The sequence below is a fragment of the Dioscorea cayenensis genome, unplaced genomic scaffold (assembly GCF_009730915.1).
Source record: "Dioscorea cayenensis subsp. rotundata cultivar TDr96_F1 unplaced genomic scaffold, TDr96_F1_v2_PseudoChromosome.rev07_lg8_w22 25.fasta BLBR01001244.1, whole genome shotgun sequence".
NCBI lineage: Eukaryota > Viridiplantae > Streptophyta > Magnoliopsida > Dioscoreales > Dioscoreaceae > Dioscorea > Dioscorea cayenensis.
Genome location: NW_024087635.1, coordinates 289,447 through 316,700, shown reverse-complemented (window position 1 = coordinate 316,700; position 27,254 = coordinate 289,447). Strand labels below are relative to the sequence as shown.

Below are 27,254 nucleotides of genomic sequence, written 5' to 3'. Positions count from 1 at the left end.
GGATGAGATAACGTGATCTGATTGTTTATAGTGCAGATGACATAACATGATTCGGTTACTATAAATAATGTCAACATTAGATGAATTATCAATGTCCAATATACATCCTGTACATAAAGAGATCAAGAACAAAATGGCTTGATCCATGAGTAGTTAGTTATAATTGTGATGCAAAGCTCCTCCATCTTAAGTTGCTCACTTTTTATTGCTTAGTTGTTTGTCCATATGTTTTTTTTTGTTTAATTAATATTTGTTTGATTTCTTTTCTTTTTTGTATTCTACTTTATCTTAATGACTTATGATTTATTTTCTTGCATTTCCATGTAGTATTTTATTTGGTTGATGGTGTGAAATACATTTGTTGCCAACAAGTTACATCCTTCTGATATTTGTGCATGGAGAATCACATCTATCTTTAAGGAAAGAATTGATGAGGATGGTTGTTGTTGGAAGAATGTTTCTAAGGAAACATAGGAGATCTACTGGAATGAATTTCAGGTATTAATTAATTTTTATTTTAATTTGTCACATCCTTTTAAAAATGACATTTTCCTAACCAAAAGATGTTTCATTGATTTAATTCCTAAATGTTATTGGTATTTTTTTTGTAAACAGAATGTTTTCATTTATATTTCAAATTTGTTTTCCATCAGTTTCCTTGACAAGATTTTCTAGTATAGGAACAAAGAATTTAAACATGCTATATTCATTTAATTCATATAAATGTACAAATATATATGCCGAATCTCTTTTTAATTGGCTTGTTTTGTATAATGGAAAAGTATTGTTCATGTATCTGCATAGTTCATAATAAACAACATATCTTTTTCCATCTCCCGTTAGTGCATGATGTGTCATTTAATTTGCTGTTATTGCTCACTTAATGAACTATTTTGTTTGAAAAATTATAGATTTCATTTCCAAGCTTAGATAACTGTTAGTTCTTGCCTTTCATTATAACCTTGGGACTATTGTTTCTCACGCTTCATGAAAAGATCTTATACTATATGGAAGCTCTTATATCCAATAAACAAATTAGATCCCAAGTTGTTTGCCTTAGTAACTTTCACAATGCTCATGTTTATTGTTCAGCGTTGACATGTGTGCGATATTATACACCAAGGAACTTGTTATATTAATGTTGATTTTTGTTCTTTATCTAGATATATTCTACAAAACACATTGTATAATTTCCTGCCATTAAGCATAAGTTATGTGATTTATATATGAAATAAAACTAAAGAATAAGCATGAGAAATATATTTCTTAGTTTTGAGCTGGTTGTAATCAAGTTTTTGTATTTACTTGAACGCTAATATCAAGTTAAAATTAATGCGCATTTAAGGGAATCTCATGTACTTTCAATGAAAGGAATAGTTTTAGCATAGAACACTACATACCTAACTCTTTACCCAACCTGTACATATTTTGACAGTGAGGCTCTAAGCATCGGCCGTTGAAAATTTTGATGACTGACGGACCTTGATGCTCTCCGATTCATGCTCCCTCTTCTCCTCCCACTTCCTTCTCCTTCTACTTCTATCTTCCTCTCATCCTCAATTCTTCTCAAAACCGGCTTTTCACCAATAAGCAAATCACCTATCTTGAGCCTCCCTAAAAGGAAGAATTGAGATCGAAGCCACAATGGAAATCCAATGCTATAGTATGAATGCCAATATGTGTTATAGTACTAAATAATATGGTATAAAAAGATAGTACATAATTGCTAAAATCATAGCATTTCACTAACATAAATTACTTTAAGGAATAATTTTTTGAGTAATCCCTCTACTTTTTTAAACGTGCTTTTTAGGTCCTTATACTTTAAACTATAATATTTTAGACCCACTAATGATTAAATTGAGCTATGTTAATCCCTATTAGTGTTAGGATTTAGGGTTTAGAAGGACTATCATGGCTCAATTTAAATAGTAATGTGACTAAAAGTTACAGTTTAAAATATAGGGACCCAAATAGCATGTTTGAAAAAGTAGAGGGACTATTCAGAGAATTAAACCTTACTTCAACTAAAAGTTTTACGAGAGACCTATACTCTGGTGGTCATTAAACTAACTACATTTTGTTGGATTTGCAAATAATTTACTTGCTTTAAAAAAATGCTTTTATATTTTTAAAATATTTCATTTATTATGTGTTATTTGGATTTACCAAATGATTAGGCCTGTATGCTACATATATTTCAGAAATTTATCATTATTTTAAAAAGTAATAAAGTTAATTTCAATTTATTAAAACTAAGATTTACATGAAAGTTGAAAGGCGTTAAGATATTTGCAAAATAGGAGTAAAAGCAACTAATTTATTTCACTTGATTTATAAACATATATAGATAATAAGAAAATGAAGGTTGTGGTGAATTTTTATTTTTATTTTATTTTCCTTCTTTTTCTACATTTGCATTACTTCAAAATTCATCTATACACAAAAGGTCCAATTAATTAATATTTTTATACAACATAAAACTCTAATAAAAATATTCATACTATAATTTATTTCGAACTTTTAGCACATATTTTTATTCACATTAAAAAGAAAAAAAGAATTACTCAAAACATCCACCATCTTTATGAAATACCCACAACATCCTTTGATTTTGGCATAACCCAAAATAGTCCCACTTTTATCAAAATTGAACTTTTCAGTCTGACGGCCTACTAATGTGGTTAAAGAGTGTAAAATTACTTTTTTGCCCATCCAAGTAATCAATATTCACAAAGGAGAGAAAGTTGGATGGAATGCCCATAATGCCCTTGTCAGTTTTTCAATTTTCAAAGTGGGAAGTTACCTTTCTATCGTATCTTGTTGCATTCAAAGACTGAGATTTAAGAGACCACAAGTTCATCTTCTCCCTCTTTCCATTCAAAGGATGAATTTGCCATTGTTGGAGAGGAAAATGACTAGAAGATCAAACTTTCCCGAGCTCGATAAGTATGGAGGCAACCCCTCTTTTCCCTTAGTGGGAGTTCCAAAGCCATTGTACAATGATTTCAAGAACCCCTTGTAAATTTTTATCTCTTAGTATTTTATTGTGTATTCTATTCAATTTCTGTAAGTGGGTGATAATTATTTGTTGCAACATGTTTTGAGTGACCATTTTGCATATTAAGGGCACATTATTAATCAATTTATGAGCTCATCTATATCCTTATTGTTCAGTTTTGCAGATAGGATGGCTATTGAGTGTTGGCCAAAGAAAATGAGCTAAAATGACAAGTTTCAAGGAAATTCAAAGGGGTACACGCCCATGGGATCACTCTCCAAAACCGTGGTGAACCATTCGAGACAACACCAGGGACGTGCATGGCCCTAGGAATCATCATCCGCACCTGTGGGAAGAACGGGAAGGAATTATGCTCAAAAGCTTGAGAAGTGTATGAATGTGGAGGGCCATGGCCATTGCCAAAACAGCCCTAGCGAATTTCCAGAAAGACAGAGACATGCATGGCCATGGGGTTATTATCCACGGCTGTTGGAAAGTACAAGTTCTAAATGTCCAATAATAGAGAGACGCACGGCTGTAAATAACCTTGCCACAGTTGTAGACAATCACGGGACAAGGGCATATAAGGTTAAGTTTTGGAGAAAAAAGAGAGCTTTTTCTAGACAAAAAAAAGAGAGACGATTGCTAACCTAATTTGGAGAGGAAGAATATCATACAAGGGAGAAGACATCGGACGGGAACCATTGCCAACATCCATTATATCTCTCGTCTCCCCCATCGCCAGTGAACAAGATTAACCTTCATTCTGACATTCAAGGAAAATGACTCATTTTCAGATTACAATCATAGACTTGAGGGAGTTTTCATTTGCTTAAAAATGTATTTCTTTTTTATTGTCATATTTGGATTGTATTGCTCCATGAGGAGCTAAAATCTTTTGTGGGTGCTTTAACTGGTAAACCTTAGGATAATTTAGAGTTTAACTTGCTTTACTTCCTTTAATTCAGATTGACTTTCAGATCCAATCTTGTGTTTTTCTTGCTTCATGATTTTTATAGTGAGAGCATTGATTGTGTTTGTGACCGTTCTTGTTAAGAGTTACAAGACACGCTAGAATAGGTCTACCGAGTTTGGAGAGTGGAAGAAAAGAGCCAAGGGTAGGAGTATCCACTTCTTTTCCTATTTGATCACGCCTACCCTCACGCTCCCATGTTCTTCAAGCAATCATACAAATTCCTTTAATGTGACAGGTTATGATAAGGAATTTCGATTCAATGTTTTGCAAGAGCACTGACCTATTTTTGGAGCAAAGTCAGTCAACAGGGATCCCTAGACCATCAGGCATTCATACAAACTATTGTGATGTGACAAGTCATAGGATGGGGGTTTTATTGGAATGGTCACCAATTGTCGTGCAAGCAGGATTAGAGTATTTTTTGGATCACCGCAGCACAAATAGTTTGAATTAAGGAAGTTTAGTTAGGTTTAGTGCTTCAAGTTAGAAATCCTAGGTTTCGTGCAAGCAGTGTTTAAGCCCCTGCTTCACCATCTATTGATTGTCTCCTTGTTCTTTTTTTGTGCATTTACCATTAATTTGATTGTGTTGAATCATCATTTCTCCAACTTTGTGTTTAAGGCTAGATAACCAATTTAAAGTGTTTGCAAGTAATCTCATTCTGTGTGGATACGATAACCCAACTTTTGGTTTCTTTATTACTTCGACACCCATGCACTTACGGTACACATACATACAGAGCATCTTAAGTTTTTGGCATCATTACTCAGGATCAAACCTAGGTCTCCCTTAAGGACCATGCAAAGAAATGGCTCAAATCCATGCCCCGAGCCTCCATTATTGCTTGGGATAAGATGGTTGACGCTTTCCTAGAAAGATATGTCCTCCTGGGAAATCGGCAAAACTGAGGAATAAGATCTCTTCCTTTTCACAAGCCTAATCTAAATCACTCTTTGAGACTTGGAAGAGGTTGAAGGATCTAGTTAGAAGATGTCCCCAACATGGTTTTCCCGATTGGATGATAGTCCACAACTTCTACAATGGGTTGAAAGCCACAGCACAACAACTCATTAATGGCATTGCCATTTAAACAAGACCCCCACAAAAGCTCATCAACTAATTAAAGACATGGCATTGAATAGTTGCCAATGGAGTGGACATGAGGGTAAGAAGGTGGTAGGACTACATGAAGTGGATGCAATGTCTTCTTTGGCTACTCAAATAGAAGCGTTGAGCAAGAAACTGGATGTTTTAGCCACATTGTGGAACACTTCTGTTATGATGTGTAAAGATTGTGGTGATGGCCATACCTCAATTGATTGCCCAATTGCTCCCAATTCTTCTTCATCCATTGAATATGTTGATTTCATGGGGACACACCAAGACCCAGAAACCCAAACAGTAATACTTACAATCCTGGATGGAAGAATCATCCAAACTTTTATTAGTGAAATCAAGGCCAACTGAGGCAAGATGCACCTTCCTCGTTTCGCTAACAAGGTCAGCTAGACCGAATTTCAACTCTAGAGAAAGTCTTGGCAAGCTTTATCCAGTCTTATATGATGAGATTTGAGGAAGTTGACACTACACTTCGTAATTTGCAAGCTTCAATGCAAAACTTGAAAAACCAAGTAGGACAAATCACCAAGAGCCTTGTAGAATGACCCCCTGGTAGTTGGCCAAGCAACACAAAGGCTAATCCAAGTGAATAAGAAAAAGCTATCACATTGGGAAGTGGTCGATAAGTATGGGACAAAACATTGCTACCGGAAAAGAACCAAAGAAGAGTAGTGGAGAGCCAGAAATTTAGCCGGAAGATAAGGAGGTTGAAGAGGAGAAGATTCTTCCATTCAGGCGAAGGATTCCATATCCAGCCTGGCTCAAGAACAAGCAAGAGAATAAGCAGTACAAAAAAATTTGGACTTGTTCAAGCATCTCTATGTTAATATCCCTTTTGTTGAGGCATTAGCGCAAATGCCACACTATGATAAATTCCTAAAAGATCTCATCACCAACAAAATGAAGCTAAAAGAGAGTCCAACAATGGTTTTTGAGGGCGGATGTTCAGCAGTTCTCTAGCATAACTTATGAAGTAAAATGAAAGACCTCGAAAGTTTTATAATTCCATATTGTTTAGGAAATTTGGGTGAAGTAAAGGCTCTTGCATATTCTGGTGCAAGTATTAATGTGATTCCTTACAACTTATTTCAGAAGCTAGATTTAGGAGATCCAATGCACACTTGCATGACCTTGCAAAAGGTTGATTATTCTGTGAAACACCCACACGGAGTCATTGATGATGTGCTCATGAAAATTGATAAATACATCTTTTCAATGCATTTTGTGGTACTTGACGTTAATGAAGATGTTGATGTTCCTTTGATACTTGGGCGATCCTTTTTACGGACTTCCAAAGAGATCATTGACATGGATGGTGGGAAAATTACATTGAGAGTGGGGAATGAGACAGTAACTTATAAATTAGTTGCTCTCTTGATTTTGATAACTTATGTTTTTTTTTTTGTGATATTACTGATGAACTAGTTTATGACCATGTGCAGGAAATGTTATATTCTTATCATTTAGAGGAGCTACCCGAAGACAATGAGGAGATTGAGGATGCTTCTTAAAGAACTATTAGTATGAGTGAAAAGCCCCCATGAGGATGGATAAAGCTTTGTGGAAGAAGGCCACCAAGTCAAGATAGGGATCACAAGCAACACCTCGATAGTTCACAAGGTGTGCAATCGAGTGAACATCAATTCCACCCAAGATGTAAGGATGAGTCCCACCAGCGTTCTAGCCTATGTCAAGGGTGCTTCCCTTTCTTTTCACCCAAGTCAGGTAAAGAGGTCGTCCTCCTGGAAGAACATCATTGATGAAATCGCAACATGGTACGTCGAGCTAAAGATGTAAAACTAGCGCTTCTTGGGAGACAACCCAAGTTCTTTCTTCTTTTCTTATCTTTGTTTTCCTTTCTGGAGTAATAAATTGTTGGTACTATGTTTGTCTTGTTTTTCTTGTTTGGTGAGTATTAATTCATCCACATCTTATTGTTGGCTGGGGAGAAAATGTTTTTGAATTGTACTAGGGTGATTTGTATGCTATGAGTGGAGTATTTGAGGTTTGTTTGGGTTTTTACCGTCCTGATCACATTTTTGTTTTGTAATATGAAAAAAAATGTTTTGGAATTGCAGTTTTTCAAAGGCTTGCACGGACATGGTGAGGAGTTTTTATTAGATCTAGTCAGGGGTATTACTATGAGACCTATTCTCCACGGTCGTGGGAATCCCCAGATTCTGTTTTGTGCTATGCGCGGGCATGAATATGGTTACCCATGCCCATGGACTCTATCTCTATGAGATACATGGTTGTGGATCCAGTCGTCCATGACCGTGGATTATATTGTGAGGGGTTTTTATTGTGACATTTTAATTTCCTTCTTCCCTTTACACTTAATCATCTAACACACCTGCACAACCAAGGTTGCAACTCTTGACTATTCCAAATCATTTCTCTACTTCTTTCTAAACAAGTGAGACTCTTGCTGAATTCAATTCATCGCCCTATCCTCAAAAACTCATCGCTAAGTTTCTTCTTCGGTTACCTTGCCTGCCCTAAATCTATTTGCCTATCATTTAGTTGGAAATCAACATGTTTTTAGTTCATTTGCTTGTGAAATTTAGTTAGCTCATGTTGTGTGGTCATTGTTTAGTATTTTGAAGGAGAAATGGAGGCTGACCACGGTGGATGGCCATGGTCAATCTTCTGCATGGCCGTGGAAAATTTTTCCACTATCATGGGATTTTCCTAAATGGGAGCCCGCTTAAACCCATAACCCTACATAGATAGTCCACGGATATGGGGCTTCCTATTTTTTAGCTTTCACTGATTCTTTTGCTTTTATTTTTTTAGGTGTGACCCCAAGGGTAAAACGTTTGGCTCATAAGCACCCTTGAAAAGAGCCAGAGCTATTTGCAATAGTTAATACTCGAGTTTTCCATTCCCACACATCAAGAGCGCTTTAATCGCCTTTGCACTCATAGATTTGGACAGAACTGATACATAGATTTGACTACACTTAGAAGCATTAGTTTAGAGGATGAAGTTAGAGCATTAGTGAGCATGGGGGATGGAACAAACTGATATCAGTTTAAGAAGTTGGTTACCATGAGGTGACCTTAGACATACTAGCCTCATTCGAGTTTGACAAGCTTACACCCAATTTGGATCATGTAAAGATAATCCATTTTTAGTGTTTAGGGAAGTATCACAGTCTCAACCTAATAGAGTTCACATTATTTTTTGAATTCTATGACCATGAGTATGTACTCACTGAGGAATACGGCCAGCTAGAGGTTGACTTTCCAGTGAAAGTTAATTTTGGGAGTTCTTATCATCATCTCGATCATGGCAACTATGAATCTAAAGTCTCTAAGGGCATCTCTCTCTACCGTCTTGCTTATCAATATGCGCACGCCATTCTTAGTTGCACAGTAACTAGCTATGGAGATAGCACTAGGGTATTAAGCAAGAATGATCTTTTGGACCTGCATTGCATGCTTCAAAACATCCCTATGCATTTGGGGTTCATTGTAGCTGAGTGTTTGCATCATCAAAGCTAGCACAAACAAACTGGAGTTCTATTTGCAGGTCCTTATGTTACTTGCCTCCTTCGTTGGGATAGGGCTTATTAAGAATGTGAGGAACATGGAAAAGGTTTCTGTACTCACACCACTCGGATTTGCTATACTTAAAGCAATGTATATGGTATGCCTCCTTGACTCCGGTGAATACGAGCTGAATGAAGAATCAAAAGAGAAGGAGAAAATCTGAGAACGAAGAAGGTAACACATCTATCACGCTTATGGAGCAAACCAGCCAGTGGAGGAAGCTCTATAGGAACCTGAGTAGCCATCTACTCAAGCTCGAGACCATTTCCCAAGGCTTGACATTGTCGTCACTGAGCTTTACAGTGATTTGGACACCATGTTAGCCAACTAGCTATAGTTCTAGCTACTATAATTACTGAGTTTGCCACTCTCCACGGTCACCTCAACAATGATAGCTCCTCGGGCGCTTTCTTTGCACCATCAGCAGAACCAGTAGTCCTTGCCCCAACAACTTCAGCATAAGCATGACTAGCTAGCTAAACCTGACATTTGAGACTTTACTTTATTTTGCATGCATTTATGTTTCTAAAGTAGCTTTTGTTGTCACTTCTTTTAGTTTTTCTCACTTCTTATTTAGTTCTATTTTGTGCAATTTATTAGTTTGTTCTTATGTTAGTCCCTTCTCTTTATGTATTGCTACACTTAGTGCATTTCCTCTTTTCTCTATACAGAATTTTTATTTCATGTCCTGTAAGTTCTGTTTCTCATTCACTGTCCTTTGCAACATTGAATCCATGGCCATGGGTATTTTTCCCATGGCCGTACACCATACCAAGCTCCAAGCCCTTGTTTTGCCCCAACCCTGGAATTCATCAGGCCCATCTTCGTTGAGTCAGAGAAGTTTTGTTTTAATTCTGCATTCTCTTTCTTTTTTTCTTGAACTTGTTATTGTGTACTATGTCCTGTTGTTTTACTCACTCTTTAAACCCTCCAAATGGGTTCGCATTGATTGTTAAACCGAATTTATCTATAAAGGTTGGAAAGAACTACCTCATATAAAGAATGTAGCTACTCTCACAAGTCAGATACAAATTATGCCCTAGTGAGAGAAAGATCTATCTTACAAGAAGAGTAAAAGCTACCACTTTTCTCTTGTATTGGGTATAAAGAGCTACAATCCCTTAAGTGTGAAAGCCACTTGACCGGCTGATCAAAAATGGCTACCTTAGGGCTTGTGTGCAACTAATACCCAAGTTGCTTGTCTTTTCATTTTGTAATTTTGTGTCTTGTTAAAATTTGAAAGTGGGGTGATTTGAGTGAAGTTCTTGGTCTTTTACACACATGCTTTTGTGTCTCATCCTTTATTTGTCAGTAATTATTGCTACGAGTACATCTTGCATTGAATGTTACATAAACTAATCCTAAAATTCAGAATCTTATTCATTTTACTATCCAGTGAGCCTGAAGCAAACACTTATCTGATTCTCATTTGTCTCTATTGTTTATTTTGCTTGAGGAAAAGTAAACACTCAAGTGTGGGAGTGTTTGATAAGTGTTTGTTGCAACATGTTTTGAGTTAGCATTTTGCATATTAATGGCATTTTTTAACCTGTGTTATGGGCTCATCTGTATCCTTATTGTTTAGTTTTGTAGATAGGATTTTAATTGAGCAATGGCCAAAGAAAATGAGCTAAAACAACAAGTTTTGAGGTGATGAGTGCATTTGATATATATATATATATAAATGTTTTTCATACCTCTTATTCATATTTTGCTTGTCTTTTTAGCATTTGTTTATATATTTCAGTACTACTTTGGGTATCTTTGAATTTTGGATGTAGATCAGGAGGTCTTGGGTCAAAATAAGAAGTATTAGAGCAAATTCGGCATCAAAAGACCAAGTGCAAGTTTGCAAAGGCAAGCACGACTGTGCTTTTGAACCATGCAAATTACTGAATTCAAGATTTATTCAGATGGCTGAAAAGCATGGTCACTATGCCCAGAGCACTATCGTGCTTTTGGATCATGCACTTCTCTACCGGGTGAAAAATCAATTGATGTTGAAATGGTAGATTTGGTCGTAAAGTGCATGGCTGAGAAGCACGGCCTAAGCATGCCCATGCTTGGATTGAAAACTCCTTTTTAATTCCCAAAGTTGGGGTTTCAAGGGGGGTTCGCCTTGAGGATTTGGATGTGACTTTTGGGCCACCTTCACCACCATCATTTTGGAGATTAGAGTGATGATTCAGAAGCATGATTCGGAGTGAAGCTCGGCCAACGGTTAGGAGTGCAATTTGATCGATTGAGAAGCAAATAGGGAGTCTATGGATTTCTATTTCATTGTTTTCTCTTTCTTTTCATTGTCTTGTCAACTTATGAGGGGTTAACCATCTCTGGTGCCCCAAATTCATGAACCTATGTGTTAATTTGTAGTTTGATTACTCTCTTACATTGGGTATGGAGTTCTATTGTTATCTATGTTAAAACTTGTGTCATATAATTGGATGTGCATGATTTTGTGTAGATGCAATTGTAGACCTTGGTGTGTGTTGATTGTCGTAGTTGTAATCATTATAGGTGGTTGTAAAACTGGTCGTGCATGATTCCTGTAGATACAGTTGCAGACCTTGGCGTAATTGAGTGCCATAGATATGACAAGGCTTTGAGAGCACACATAGAATTCATAGGATGTACCGGAGAGCCACTATAGGAGAGTCACTACCTATTGCACTGGGGGATTGTTCCGGGGTGCTACTCCCCATTGTTTCTATTTGCTAGACTTATCTCCTTGTTTCCCACACTTCCCTTCACCTTTTCTTTCTTAGATTCTTAGATTAAACACTTCATTACTCATTCAACCGACTAGATATTGGAGGATAAATTAGCACTAGAAGCTTGTTGGTCCCTATGTAATTGACTACCTAATCCCTCATTGGGTACATTATACTACTTGTGCGACCCGTGTACTTTGGATATGCAAGGGGCATACCATAAGGAAGTTCACATGGGTACATGGCCATGGATCACTCTCCACGGCCGTAGTGAACTATTCGAGACACACCACAGACAAGCATGGCCATGGGAATCATCATCCACGACCGTGGGAAGGACAGGAAAAAATTACGCTCAAAAGCCAGAGAAGCACATCGCCGTGGGGAACTTAGACATGACGGTGGGCAAGACAGCCTGGGCAAATTGCCAAAATATAGAGTCATACACGGCCATGGGGGCTTATTATCCACAACTATGAGAAATCATTGTATAAGTTCTAACCGGCCAATGGCAGAGAGACGAATGGCCATGGATAACCTTGCCAGGAACATGGGCAATCATGGGACAAGGGTATATAAGGTCAAGTGTAGGAGAAAATAAGAAAGCTTTTTTGAGACAATAAAAAGATATGGCTGTTGACCTAATTTGGAGGGAAAGAATCATCAAACAAGGAAGGTGACGAGTGCATTTTATATATATTTTGCATACCTCCTATATGTGTTTGGCTTGTCTTTTACTATTTGATTTGTATATTTTAAAGCTACTATGGGTATATTTGTATTTCTATGCAGGTTAACAGGTCAACAGGTCTTAAGACATTAGAACGAGTATTAGAATAAAAGTAACATCAAAAGAGCTCATTTACAACCTTTCAGACAAAACACAAGCTTGTTGGAGGTATGCTTATACCCCATGCAGATTACAAGACTTCAAGAAAATATCAGAAGAAAGAAAGCAAGATATTAGAGCAAAGAGCACAGTCTTGCTTATGGAAGCAAGACCCAAGCATGGGCATCTTCATGGTCATACACTTTACTATCTAGAGAAAATATGTTTTGATGCAAACCCTAGATCAGTTTGCGTAAAGCATGGGCATTAAGCATGACCCAAGAACAAGTGTGCTTATGTCGAAAATAACATTTTAATCCCCAAAGTTAGGGCATTGAAGGGAGTTCGACTTGGGATTTTGGAGGCAACTTTTGGACCATCCTCACCACCATCTATCCAAGGATTAGAGCGAAGGTTTTGAAGCATGATATGGAGTAGAGTTACTAGCAAGAAGATCCTCGGAACACAATTGGAGAGATTAAGAAGAAATAGTGATTCCATGGATTCTTATTTTATTATTTTCATTATCTTTTGAATATTGTGTGAACCTATGAGTGGCTAACCACTCTCTGGTGCCCCGGACTAATGAACCTCGTTGACAATCTGTAGTTGATTTACTCTTTTCCAATGACTATGGACTCTTATTGTTTTTTCCATATTAAAACTTGTGTTACATAACTTGATGTGCATGATTAGCATAGTTGTGATTGTAATACTTGAAGTGAGTTGAATGCCATAGTTATGATTGGTGTAGTGTACTTGCAAAACTCGATGTGCATGATACCCGTAGTGACAATTGCATAACTTGACGTGTTTGAATGCTATAGATGTAGCATTGCTTTTTCGAGCACATATAGGATCCATAGGATACTTTATAGTCATTGTAGAAGAGTCACTACACGTTTCACTAGGGGATTGGTCCGGGGCGCTACTTCTAATCATGGCTTTTACCTAGTTTTTATCTAGTCTCTTTCCATCCTCCCTTTACTTTTTTTATTCTTTATATATTCTTAGAATAGTGTTTTACCCCAATCTTTAATTAGACTAAATATTGGATGACAAATTAGTGCTAGAAGATTACCGGTCCCTATGGATTCGACTATCCGATACTTTTTTACTATGTTATACTACTTCTTATGACCTGTGCACTTGCGGATACACAAGGGCACATTAGAAGGAGACATCAGACAGGAGCCATTGCCAACATCCATTATATCCCTTATCTCCTCCACTACTAGTGAAAAAGATCAATAATCATTCGGTCATTTAAGGAGAATGACTCATTTTCATATTTCAATCATAGACATGAGATAGTTTTTATTAGCTTAAACATGTATTTTTTTTTGTCATTTTTGGATTGTATTTCTCCATGAGGAGCTAAACCCTCTTATGGGTGCTTAAACTTGTGAACCCTAGGATGATTTATAGTTAAACTTGCTTCACTTCCATTAATCCAGATCGACTTTTAGTTCCAATCTTATGTTTTCCTTGCTTCATGATCTTTATAGTGAGAGCATTGATTATGTTTGTGAATGATCTTGTGAAGAGTTGCAAGGCCCACTAGAATAGGTCTATCGAGATTGAAGAGGGGAAGAAGAGAGCCAAGGGTAGAGGAGTATCCACTTCCCTTTCGATTTGATCACATCTACCCTCGCGCTCCCATGTTCTTCATACAATCATACAAATTCTTTTGATGTGACAGGCCATGGTTAGGAATTTCTATTGGATTAGTGGTTAGTTGTCTTGCAAGAGCACTGACCTATTTTGGGAGCCAAGTCGGTCAACTGGGATCCCTAGATCATCAGGCATTCAAAAAAACCCTTGTGATGTAACAAGTCATAAAATGGGGGTTTCTATTGGAATAGTCACCAATTCTTATGCAAGCGGGATTGGGGTATTTTTGGATCACTGTGACTCAAATAGTTTGCATTAAGGAAGTTTAGTTAGGTTTAGTGCTTCATGTTAGAAATCCTAGGAGGATCAGTGTTTAAGCACTTACTTCACCATCTATTGATTGTCTGCTTGTTCTTTATCTGTTAATTTATCATTCATTTAATTGTGCTGAATCATCATTTCTACAACTTTGTGTTTAAGGTTAGATTACAAGTTAAAGTGTTTGCAAGTAATCTCATTCCTTATGGATACAATAACCCAACCTTTGGGTTCTTTATTACTTTGACACCTGTACACTTGCGGTACACATACACAAAGAGCATGTCAATGGGCATGTAGGTTTTGCTCTTGTTGTATGGATTGTTATGAAGAATTGTGGGGTACTCAAGGAAAGGAATTATGTTTGCTGTTGTAATCCAAGTATCTCTTTTGATGTTGTACGCATCTTATGCTTTATGTTTAAATTGTTTTGGAATGAATGTATTATTTAGATTATTGGAAAGAAATGCTCATCTTTTTGTTTATTACCCAAGTCCATTGTTCAAACATTTACACTATGCTATATTATTTCCAATCAGTACTTTGCAAACCAATTTAATAGTATCAACGGTTTCTCGGTTTCTCATTTATGTTGAAATGTTTGGATTATGTAGTTAACAATGAGATAGCTAACCAATCAAGGAATCTAGTGAATGGAAGATGTTAGTTGACATCACTAGCACCACCAGCGCAAAATTGATGGAGAAGATGAAACGAAATCACTAGGATATATCCCGATGAACACCTTTTCGTATTTCATGGACATTAAGTAGGTAGTCCAAGAGTGAGTTGTACTAGACGATCTAATGGAAGCCTTTGATCATCGAAACTAAGACGTTCAAGCTAGAGGAAAGATGACAAATGACAAAGAAAATAGCTTTAGGAAACAATCTAGTGTTGATACCCTCTTAGAGTCACTTGATGGTCAAAAGGTAAGCTCGATGGTAGAAGCACATGGAGCATTGCTATGGAGTAATCTTCTACCATATGACCATCAAAATTCATCAAAACAAGGCCCAGGAAAGAGGAGAAAAGGGTGAAGAGGAGCCATAAAGTCTCCGATGGGCTATTGGTTACCTTTTATCCACATCAATCATAGAGAAGAAGAGAAAGGAAGATGACAGGCTTAATTTGACATTAGATGAGTTAAGATCACTCAAAAAAAGGTTAGCATTCCCAGATAGAAGCATCTTCCCCTCAATGAAAACCAATGAAGAGACTTGCAACTAAGTGAGGCTACATTAATGTTGCAGTCAAGGAGCCGTCAGATGATAACCAATGTGAAAGGTCTGTTACTCATGCTGTAAGGAAAGTGGCTTATTCAATAGCTACTCCTTCCTCCTTATGAAAGATTACCCTTACTAGGAAAGGTAAAAGAAAGGTTATGTTACTGACATCGTCCGAATATGCATGTGTGTACCACAAGTGCACGGGTGTCGAAGTAATAAATACCCGGTGAGTCGGGTAGTCGAACCCACAGGGAACAGTGCTACTAGTACTAACTTCTTCTCTGCTATCTAGCCTAATGATAATGGGATAGTGTGGTGATCTAATGTGCGAAGAGATGAACACCGGAGACGAATATGCAAGGGTAAAAATGGAAGGAGAATCTCAATCGATAGAAAAGTGGGGTAATCAGGGCAATGCTCCCCTAGGATTCGTGTATTAGGTACCGGATAAGCAAAAGTGTTTCTATGATGAGTAAGTTAAGTCGTGGAAAATCCAAACATAATCGGGTCTATCTCTAGATCACCGATACTAGTCCCCCTCGAGGTCCCGGTGGAGAAATCGCTCAATCTCAACACCTCACACCACATATGACCACAAAGCACTCTAGGGATTCCAAACTGTGTATCCAATTCCTAAAGATTGATCCAACCCTAATTTCCGGAGAAGGATCCTAACCCCCTACAAGGTCCCGGTGGAGAAATCGAGCAATCTCACGCCTTCCACTAAATATGGTTGCATAAAGCTTAGGGAATGGAGATAGAATACACCAATCGGAGGGGAAAGGGGACACTTCACTATCTCATGACTCACCCTCTCAACCCTCTTCAATCTTGAGGTTCTAACCCTAATGGAGATCTCTCTCCCACCAAGGCAACAAATCATGCAAACCAAATAACCATAAGATCAATAAGGCAAGCAAGCATTAAACAATCAAGAATGAAACTTAATCAAACTCGGATTAAATAGAAACACAAAGCAAATCCACAAAAGATGAGAATCCTAGGGTTCACAAGCCCAAATACTCTCTAGGGTTTTAGCCCTCCATGGAGCAACATACAAAACACACCATCAATGAATGAAAGTACATTAAAACCATAGAAATAAACCCCCTTATATATGAACTGATGGCCTTGATGGAGAGCTTCGACGTCTTGAAGGACCCACTCCGAAGCTAGGTTCACCGGTGGCTTCCTTGATGCTATGACGGAGGAGGAATCGATCAAAGTTGGTGACGAAGCGCCTCCAAAGCCGCAAAGACCTCCTCTCCAAACCCTAGCCGTCTCACCCCTCAAGAGCCGCACAAAAGATGAGAAAGAATAGGGCAAAACGGCTATTTATAGGTCTTAGATCGCGTTTGTCACGTGCCCTCACGCGCCCGTGTGGATTTTCCACGCGCCCGCGTGGGCTGCAAGAATTTTCACAGTAATTTCCACAACGCGATGATAAACATTCTCCTCTTAAGGCCATACGATCGGGCACACGATCATATGGTAGGCTATACGGCTTTTCCTTCATCAATGCGTCTTGAAAGGTCTTGAAATCTTTACAAAGAGGAGGAATGTGGAGACATGGCTGCCTTTGTGCCCTTCCATTAATAACTTGGCTTGCAAAACTATGGAAGTTGGCACACATCTACTCATACACGAACTCCTCTTGTGTCTTCCAACTTGATTTGTACAAGAACTCCCAATATTATGCCATGATAGCCTATCTTCGCTCCCTTTTGAATTCCCAATGCCTTCACAACCTATATGCATAAAAGAACAACCAATACACAAAATGAGACATAAACCGTATAAAATATGATGCTCAATGTATGTAAAACATGCATAAAAAAATGTTCACTCAAGCACTTATCAGTTACCTCCTTTGCAGTTGAGTATGGTAGATGAGCAAATAATGGATGACGTTAGGAAAGTTGTTGAGTCTCTCCAATGTTTGAAAAGTGGGCCAAAAATGAATGTTCTTGAGAGGGCCAATGCAAGATCTAAGGTGGGGTAGGATAATAAGGATGCATCAACTGTAGAACTTGACACAATGTACAAAGACAATGAAACTGGCAATGATGTACTGTCAAGACACAAATTGATGAGTAAGTGTTTGCATTACGATATACCAGTGTTTTCATTTTATAGTTACCACTCTAAATTCAGATTCATACTCTGGCTATCAGTTCAATATTAAATGTTATTATTATGTATTTACTTTGTTGTTGATTATAGTCCATTAGAGTTATGAATTTATTTTACTGTTTATTAAAATGTGTTAATGTTACAAATTTGTGTTGACATTCACTATTGATAATAGCTATTTACATTTATGAAATTAAGTTCACTTACGTTTAGTACTTATTCATTTCCTTAATCTTTATTCTTAGTCAGAACATTGGTTTGGAGAAATAATTGGGTATGGAGACACCACCTCCTATCTACTAACACAAGTGCAGGATTGTCCTCAAATAACACTTCTACAAAGCAAGAAAATTCATACAAGAAGAGATGTTCAAAGAAAATAGAAAAAAACTCTCATAAATTTAACATAAGAACTAGGCTTTTTACATCTCTACAGATACTTCAGTAACCAAAAAAAAACTAGTTCAATGAGTCATCTACAGCGTGGTGTACTTTGGTTAACCAAACCGCCTAACACTCTTGCCTCGAACTAACACACACCCCTTTGATGATCACATCCTGGCCATTCACTGGAAAACCAATCTTGAGGCTACCTTGAACTTAAACCAATTATCTTGATAGATTTAATTTTAGCCGTTCATTCTTCCCTCTCAAACCTCAACGAAAATAACTGATATTCAAACACCTGAAATGTCATTCTTGTCCCTTGATCACATTCTATTTCCACTAGAACAGTTCTTCAATTCAATTCTACTCTTCACTATAGCTTCTCTGCAATTCAGCCATCTTCAATCACATCTAACAAAATCCCCCTTAATTGAAGCTCACAGACTTCCATCTCACCTCTAAATTGCTTGTGTTTCTGAATACTCAAACACTTTGTTAAAATATCAGCTACCTGCACATCAGTAGAACAAAAATTTAATTAGATCTTCTTCTTTGCCACAAGTTCTCTAATGTGATGAAACTTGACATCCATATGCTTGGTTCTGCCATGAAGAGTTGGGTTCTTGGCAATAGCTATGTAGGACTTATTATCACACCAAATTTGGGCTGCTAATTCACAATCAAGACCACAATCAACCAGAATTTTCTCCATCCACATGCTTTGACAACAAGCTGAACTCAAGGAAATGTACTCAGTCTCAGTAGAAAATAAGGCCACTATCTCCTGCTTCTTTGAAGCCAAACAAATAGCACCTGAGCCTAGATTAAACACATACCCTGAAGTACTCTTTCTATCTTGTGTATCACCACTCCAATCATTGTCACAATATCCTTCTACCACATATTCAGTGTCATTGTTATATTGAATACCATAATCAAAAAACCAAGCAATATACCTCAGCACCTGTTTAACAGCTCCTAAGTGAATTTTGGTGTGATGGTGCATGTATCTAGACAATAGATTTACTGCATGCACAAGATTAGGCCTGGTGTGAGTCAAGTACAATAATTTACCTATCAATTTCCTATAAAGAGTTACATCAGCCTCTTCTACTTCTTAAGTCAGCTGCAGCTTAGTACTCTCACTCATTGGCATATTCACTACATTGCAACCATGCATGTTGAATTGTTTTAACATCTTCTTAGCATACCTCTTCTCTGATACATGCACTCCATGTGTGCTTTGATGAATTTCTAGGCCCAAAAAATATTTGATCAATCCCAGATCTTTTATTTCAAATTCCTACTTCATAGTTGCTTTAAACTTTTTTACAAGCATCACTGATGATCCTAAGCAGATTAGATCATCAACATACACACACACACAAGCAACACATCAACCTGATTTCTTGCCTTTCTGTATAAAGTATGTTCTATCTCACTCTTGCAAAAACCATGTGAATTAAACCAAGAATCCAATCTGCCATACCAGGCCCTTGGAGCTTGTTTTAATCCATACAAAGCCTTGATTAGCCTGTACACCTGATCGTCCTTCCCTTGTATCTCAAATCCTCTTGGCTGAGAAACATATATTTCTTCTTCAAGAATTTAGATTTCACATCTAATTGATGAATGGGCCAATTCTTTTTAGCTCCAAGAGCTAACAGCATCCTAATTGTGTCCATTCTTGCCACAAGAGCAAACACCTCTTCATAATCAATTTTATATTCCTGAGCATAGCCTTTTGCAACAAGCCTAGCCTTATACCTCTCAATTTCACCATTTGGCTTCAATTTGGTTTTGTACACCAATTTAACTCCTATATTTTTCCTTCCTACTTGCAATTCACAAAGTTTTCAAGTTCCATTCTTCTGAATTTAATCAATTTCTTCTATCATGACTTGCCTCAAGTGTTTTGATTTTTCAGCTTCTTCAAAACTGCTAGGATCTGAAAACATTGAGAGCATAAGAGCGACTCTCATACAATTCTTTTAAAGTTCTCACCTTTGGTGTTGGAGATTCATCAACACTAGAATCACTAGCTTGCTCAGCTTGTTTTTGAGAAGACTCACTGTCACTACTGCTAGCTACTGCTGCATTTGAATGACTGTCTTCATTTGTTCTAAAATTCCCTATAGTTACCACTCCCCTCTCTTGTAGAGTAATAATATCAGATGAGCCTTATTTTTCCTCAGACCACTGCCAGAATTTGATTTCTATGAACTTCACATTTCTGCTCACCAAAACTTTCCCCGAATCAGGCACAAAAATTCTATATGCCTTAGCATTAGTACAGTATCCAACAAACACTCCTTCTACTACTTTATTATCCAATTTATGCAGATTTTGGATAGGAATATGAACAAAAGCCACACACCCAAAGACTCTCAAGTGTAGTACATTTGGTTTCACCCTAAACCATGCTTTATGTGGAGTTTTTCCTTGAACTGCATAGGTTAGTGAAATGTTAGAGACATATGCTACAGTAGAGATTGCATCAGCCCAAAATTTTTTTGGCAAACCACCAGCTTTCAACATGCTTCTTTCAAACTCCACCAAGGTCCTGTTCTTCCTCTCTGTAATCCCATTCTGCTGGGGAGTATAGGGAATAGTTAGCTCATTCTTGATACCTTTCTGCCCACAAAATTCATGAAATTCTTTTGACATGAATTCACCCCCTCTATTTGTTCTAATAATCTTTAATTTATGTCCAGATTGCCTTTCAACAAAAGACATAAATTTCTGGAAATAATTGAAGACCTCATGCTTAAACTTCAATACATATACCCATCACATTCTTGAGAAATCATCAACAAAGTGTAAAAAAATATTTACCTCCTTCAACAATGAACTCAGTTTGCATTGGCCCACACACATCAGCATTAATCAATTGAAGCTTATGCTTGTCTCTCCAAGACTTAACAGAATTGAATGGAAATCTTGCCAATTTTCCATAGACACACTCTTCATAATAATTCAATTTCTCAACCTCATGTAAGCCTACTACCATATTTTGTTGTGCTAGTACTTTCAAGCCTTGAAAATTCAAATGTGCGTACTTCTTATGCCACAGAACTACCAAATCCTTCTTCTTCATAGCTAAATTCACCTGCACTTCACTTGAGAACTCAATTGGATACAGACTATTACAATTTTCCTGAACTTTCAATAGAATCTTACAATTGTCTGAGGCTTGAATTACACAACCATTCTTTCCAAAAATCACATCATATCCCCCTTCAATAAGCTGCCCAACATTGAGTAAATTATGTGCAAGCAAAGGCACAAATTGAACTCCATGAATCAACTTAATTCCTTCTTCACATACATGAATTGCAACAAAACCCTTGCCAAGAACATCAACCTCTTTATCATTTCCTAGTCTAACTTTATGTCTCAATGTTTCATCAAGACTGTGAAACAAATCTCTTCTACCTGTCATGTGACAAGAAGTCCCATTGTCCAATAACCAGATAGAAGAATCATACTTCTCCTCTCCATTATGCACCATAAACAAACTCCCATAGTCACTTGTACTCAAATTTGCAAATGAACTTGAGCCCTCATCTTAACCTCTACTTTGAGTGGACCAGCTATGGGATTGATAATGACCATACTTCTTACATTTAAAACATTGCATATTTTGCAAACCTCCTCAAGCACCCCTCTTACCAAACTATCTTTGGCCCCTACTGAATCTCCCAAAAGGCCTTGGACCTCCTCTGCTTCCTTTATTTGTATATTGTTGTCTTTGTTGATGCATAGCTTGCCTTTGATCATCTCCTCTTGGATTATCTTCACATCTTCCTCTACCTCTGAAATTTCTTCCCCTTCCTGTCATTCTACCATCTCTTGAGTCTCCTTGCATTACAAAAGCTTCATGTTTTTTAGAGAACTGATTAAACCTGGCCTCATGAGCTTGTAAAGACCCACTTAACTCATCAAGAGACACTTTGGACATGTCTCTAGCTTCTTCAATTGAAGTCACATCATGTATAAATCTTGTAGACAAGCTTCTCATCACCTTAAGCAACACCTCAGCATCCTTCAACTCACTTCCCATTCCTTTGATTTGATTAACCACAGCTAACACTCTAGTAATATAGTGTTGAACTGTCTCCTCCTCCTTCATCTGCAACAAATCAAACTTTTGCCTCAAAGTTTGCTGCCTCACTGAAGCCATCCTTGAAGTACCTTGGTTCTCATTTTTTATGTGATCCCAGTCTTCCTTTGTTGAATGAAACCTGATAATTCTGTGAAGAATTATTTCATCATCTATAGCCTGCTACAGTAAAATAGAGCCTTTGCATCATCTTCAATCTCCTTTTCTGTTGGCTTTTCTGAACTAATACCTTCTTCAATCACCTTCCACAGCCTTTGAGATCTAAAGAAGGTCTTCATCCTATAACTCTAATGTTCATACTCTTCTCCTTTCAAGACATGTAGTAAAGAGTGTGAAATATCTGGTGTTGGTGCTGATGTTGGTGGATGTTGGTGCTGAAGATGAACTTGAGGCCATTCCTTGAGTGATTTTAACCTCCTCCTTGCGCATACCCACACCCTAGACTACCTTTTACAGAGAACTTCAGCCTCACAAAAAAATCCCACACAAACAAACTTCACAAACAACCAAAGTGTTTACGTAAAAAAATTGCATATCCTGATTCAAATCGAATAAAAATTTTAAAAAAAATTACATACAGTCAAATCATAATCGAATTAGGACAACATGTGGTTCAAATAAATAAATTTCATTATATTTGGATATATTCAAAATAAGTCTAGAAGACATTTTCGAGATAATCTAAAATATTTAAATCAAAAGATCAGGCAAGAGCACAGATCTCGAGGCGATCTAAAATATCCAAATCATAAGATAGCCGAGAGCACAAATCTCGAGGCGATCTAAAATATACAAGTCACAAGATCAGCCGAGAGCACAGATCTCGAGGCGATCTAAAATATCCAAATCATAAGATCAACCGAGAGCACATATCTCAAGGCGATCTAAAATACCTAAATCACAAGATCAGCCGAGAGCACAGATCTCGAGGTGATATAAAATATTTAAATCACAAGATCAACCTAGAACACAGATCTCAAGGGAAAATATAAATTACAAAATAGCCCTTGAGACCATATCTCGAGGTAAAATGCAAATTACAAAATTGCTTTTGAGAATTTATCTCGAGGCATAAATACAAATTACAAGATTGCCCTTGAGAACATATATCTCGAGGCAATCTAAAATCTTAGGGTAGCCAAAATACACATCCCGAGGCATTCCTAAATTCTATGTGGTCTGAGGACAAATCTCGAGGCAACCTGAGAAAGTACAAATACTGAGGCGCCCAAACACATATCTCGAGGCAAATCGGATTTTATTACTCTAGTTAAAATTTGAAAATTTAATTAAAATTTAAATTTTGATTTTGAAAATTTAATTTAAATTTTAAATCTGATTTTATCCTCTTTCTCTTGACTTGTTCCGCAAAGAGGTTATGGGTTAGGATTCTACGGGAGGGGGTTTGGATTGAGGATAAAGATAAAAAAAATCTTTTAAAAGGAGGCGATCGGCAAAGAGGGAACGGGGGGAAGAAAAAAAAAGAATTTAGAAAAAAAACGAGAAAAAATTCAGGGAGGAAGAGAAAGAAGCAAGGAAAAGAGAGAAGAAAAGCAAAAAAAAAAAAGAGGTCTTTTCTCCTTTTATGTAATAAATATATATATATAATCGTGCTGCTAATCGCCGTGTTCACCGTTGATGCCGCTAGCACGATTGAACGGCTGAGATAATGTTGTCAATCGTGCTGGATGTCAATCGTCGCCGCCACCAGCTAATCGCCGCGTGTTCACCGTTGATGTCGCCGGCGTGATTGAACGGCTGAGATAATGCTGTCAATCAAACGAATGTCAATCATCGCCGCCACCCGCTAATCGCTGTTATTGCATTGTTTTGGTCGCCGTATTCACCATTGGTGCCGCCGGCGTGATTGAACGGCTGAGATAATGCCGTCAATCATGCCGGATGTCGATCATTGCCGTGGTGCCTCTATCACCTGTTGCTCGCCGCTGCTGCTTCTTCGTCATGCCTCGCCGTTTCTCTCAACTCAGATTGTTGACAGAAGGGATAATGCTGTGTTCTATTCAGACCTTGTTGGATGGGCACCAGAGTCCTAATGGTGAAGATATTGAAGCCTTGTGCAAATTGATGAGTATTATTGGTAATAAGATAGACCATCACAGAACGAAGAAACGTCTTGTTGCATATTTTGTCATTATGGAACAGTTGTCAACTAGTCAAAAGTTATCTCATCGGATTAGATTTATGTTGATGGATGTGATTGACCTTTGACAAAATGAATGGCAAAGAATAAGGAAAACTGAAAAGCTGCATAAAACTGAAGATGTGCATACAATATATCGAAATGGATTGAACGTGATAAACTTATGTTCTTCGGATGAGAATGATGTCAATTTGGATGATCACTTCATTAATAGCACATGCTGGGATGCCAAGATACAGAGGAAGGAGAGAATGGTCGAGGAGGATCGCTACATTTTGGAGCCAGATGCTTGTCAGTCATTGGCTGCTGATCTTGAGCGCAAAGTTGCACTTACTTATGATTCAGAAGAAGATGTCTGTATTATTTCTAAAAAAAGGCTAGGTTGCATGTAGAGATTGCCCCATCCCCGGCATCTATGTGCACAATATCCCTTTAACTTGACAAACCATGAGAATTCTTGTCCTCAGTGTTATTGTTACGTATGCGATGAACGAGCTCCCTGTGAACAGTGGGAAGGGCAACTCGGCCATTGCCATGCTTCTGACAAAGAACTTAAGTGGGTTGATTTGAGAGCTGTTTTCAGAGTTCAAAAGAAAATTTGAAGATGTCTGATACTATTTAACTTTCTTTTAAAATGTTCAACAAGTAACTGCAATAAAAATAAAAAAATCTACAAAAAAATCCGGTGCCACCATTTAAAAGAGTAAGTAAATCTCAATTTACGAGTAGATAAGCATGCATGCATATTAAGGATGATAATGCTGATGATGATGTTATGATGATGGTGGCGGTCTTAAAAAAACAAAAAAACAAAAAACAAAAAAGTGCAGGCATGCATGTATATGAGATGAAAAGTAAAAAAATAATAATAATAATAAATGAATTAGAAACATGCATATGTGCATAAAAATAATAAGAAGCATGTACAAAAAATATATATATATATAATAAAAATAATTAGAATAATAATAATAATAATAATATTTGTAAAGGCATGAGCCTGCGTGAAAATAAAAAATAAATAAATAAATAATGAGAAGTATGCATATGTGCATGGCAATAAAAAAATATATAAAAAAATATATAAAAAAATAATAAAATGAGAAGCATGCAATGATATACATGCATACGTATGCTTGCATGTATGCATGCATGATCACACATCTAAAAGTCAGGATCACCATGCATGAAAGCTTGGAGATGGAGACAATGATTGTTGGTTAATTAATGATCTTGTTTGTGATGAAATTTATGTAACTGGGGAGAAGGAGAGATATTGCAAATAATTAACCGTAAACATGGTGATTCCTTCATGATCATAATGCTATCCCGGAGCATGCACGTTGGATATGGGCTGTTCGTTACAACGAATTACCTCCAACTTATTCCAAATAAATGATGATCAGATCCGAGCCGTTCATGCCTCTTCTCTGCCGCCATTCCCTCCTTAAAGGTCTAATGGTCTGATAAGAAAGCAATACATGTGATGATTGCAAGAAAGTTGTCTGTAATTTGTGGTTATGGAGATATTGGCAAGGGCCGTGCATTGCTAGCTGATAGGCACTGCGTGCCTATGAGCAGTGTCGATACAATAATCTCAAGATCACTAAACATATTGAGTTGATGATGGCATCATGTAAAGTTACAATTCTTAGAAAGAAGATGTTCAAAAGGAAGAAAAAAAAGATACATATAAAGGAGGTTAATCTTCTGTCACAATCCTAATGCTAACAAGGAGAAGACCGTGGAAATTCGTGATTCCATTCACGAGCATTTGATATTTGGAAATGTCTACAGGTTGCTTATATGAACATGAGGCCCTGCAGGATTCTTCATCTTTGATTGAAGGAATTCTATGTAACTCAATGAATGGTGATTAAATATTCATTTCAAACGTGCTCATTTCTCACCAAACATATATATGCAAATAAATAAAATGAATGAAGAAGCATGGGCCCATCATAAAAAAAAAGAGACCCACATGCAAGTGAATGAGAAGCATTCATATTCATATGCATGTTTAAAATTAAAAATAATAATAATAAAAAGGGATCCCACACCATGAAAGAGACACATATGCCAACCACAAAATGAATAAAAAAAATAATAAAAAAAAGAGAAGCATGCATGACATAAAAAAATAATAATAATAATAATAATAATAATAATAATAATAAAAACAAATGAAATAATGAGAAGGATTAAAAAAAAAAGCATGCATAAAAAAAATTAAAAAAAATGAGAAGCATGCATGCACACGTGAATGGGATAAAAATTGAGAATAATGCATACGCGCATAATAAAAAATAAAGAAATAATAGAAAAAAAAATGAGAAGCTTGTGCATGCTATATATTCGCATGCCCTCTAAAATTAAAAATAAATAAATAAATAGAACCCACTATGATAAGTGTGGATTAAAACAAATAAAAAAAAATCTAGAAATGATATGCCAACAAATGGATAGCAGAGGAAACATGCACACAGTGCATGGAGAAAACTTATCCTGGGGCAACCAAAAAAAAAATAAATAAATAAAATAATAAATACTAATCTCGAAACAACGACAATGGTGCTTATCTTGAGGTGGTGGCTAAATTTGTCTCAAGGCAGTAATGAGATATATATATTTTTTTAAGGCGGCAGCAAAGTATGCAACGCGGTGATAAGGCATAGGCAATGGTGACTTGTATCGAAATGGCAACAAAAATAATAAAAAATATATAAATTTTAAGGTGGTCATGAGATATTCATTTCAAGACAGCAGTCAGACATGCAACGCAATGATAACGCACATGCAGTGACATATCATGATATATATAATCAAAACCAAAGCAACCAAGTCAAGACTTGAAATACAAAAGAGTCAAGATTTGAAAATTTATATAAATGACAATTGGACTCAGTGATCTCAAGACATCAGAAGTCAAAGACCCAAAGAGTTTCACAAGTCAATATTTAAAAATCTATATAAATCGACAATTGAGCTCAGCGGTATCAAGACATCAAAAAGTCGAAGACCAAAAGAGTTTCACAAGTCAATATTTGAAAATCTATATAAATCGACAATTGGACTCAGTGGTCTCAAGATATCAGAAGT

At 36.9% G+C, this 27,254-nt stretch overlaps 1 protein-coding gene and 1 non-coding gene across 2 annotated transcripts; both read right to left on the bottom strand.

Annotated features, from left to right (window-relative positions):
- Nucleotides 1-4,878: 4,878 nt before the first annotated feature.
- On the bottom strand, nucleotides 4,879-4,985 carry LOC120255937. Its single transcript, XR_005535147.1, has one exon. It is a non-coding gene; the product is annotated as a small nucleolar RNA R71 (small nucleolar RNA).
- A 16,562-nt stretch (nucleotides 4,986-21,547) lies between these two features.
- LOC120255934 lies at nucleotides 21,548-22,054 on the bottom strand. The gene has a single exon (XM_039263701.1). It carries the CDS (start codon nucleotides 22,052-22,054, stop codon nucleotides 21,548-21,550), a length of 507 nt encoding a protein of 168 aa, XP_039119635.1.
- Nucleotides 22,055-27,254: the final 5,200 nt, after the last annotated feature.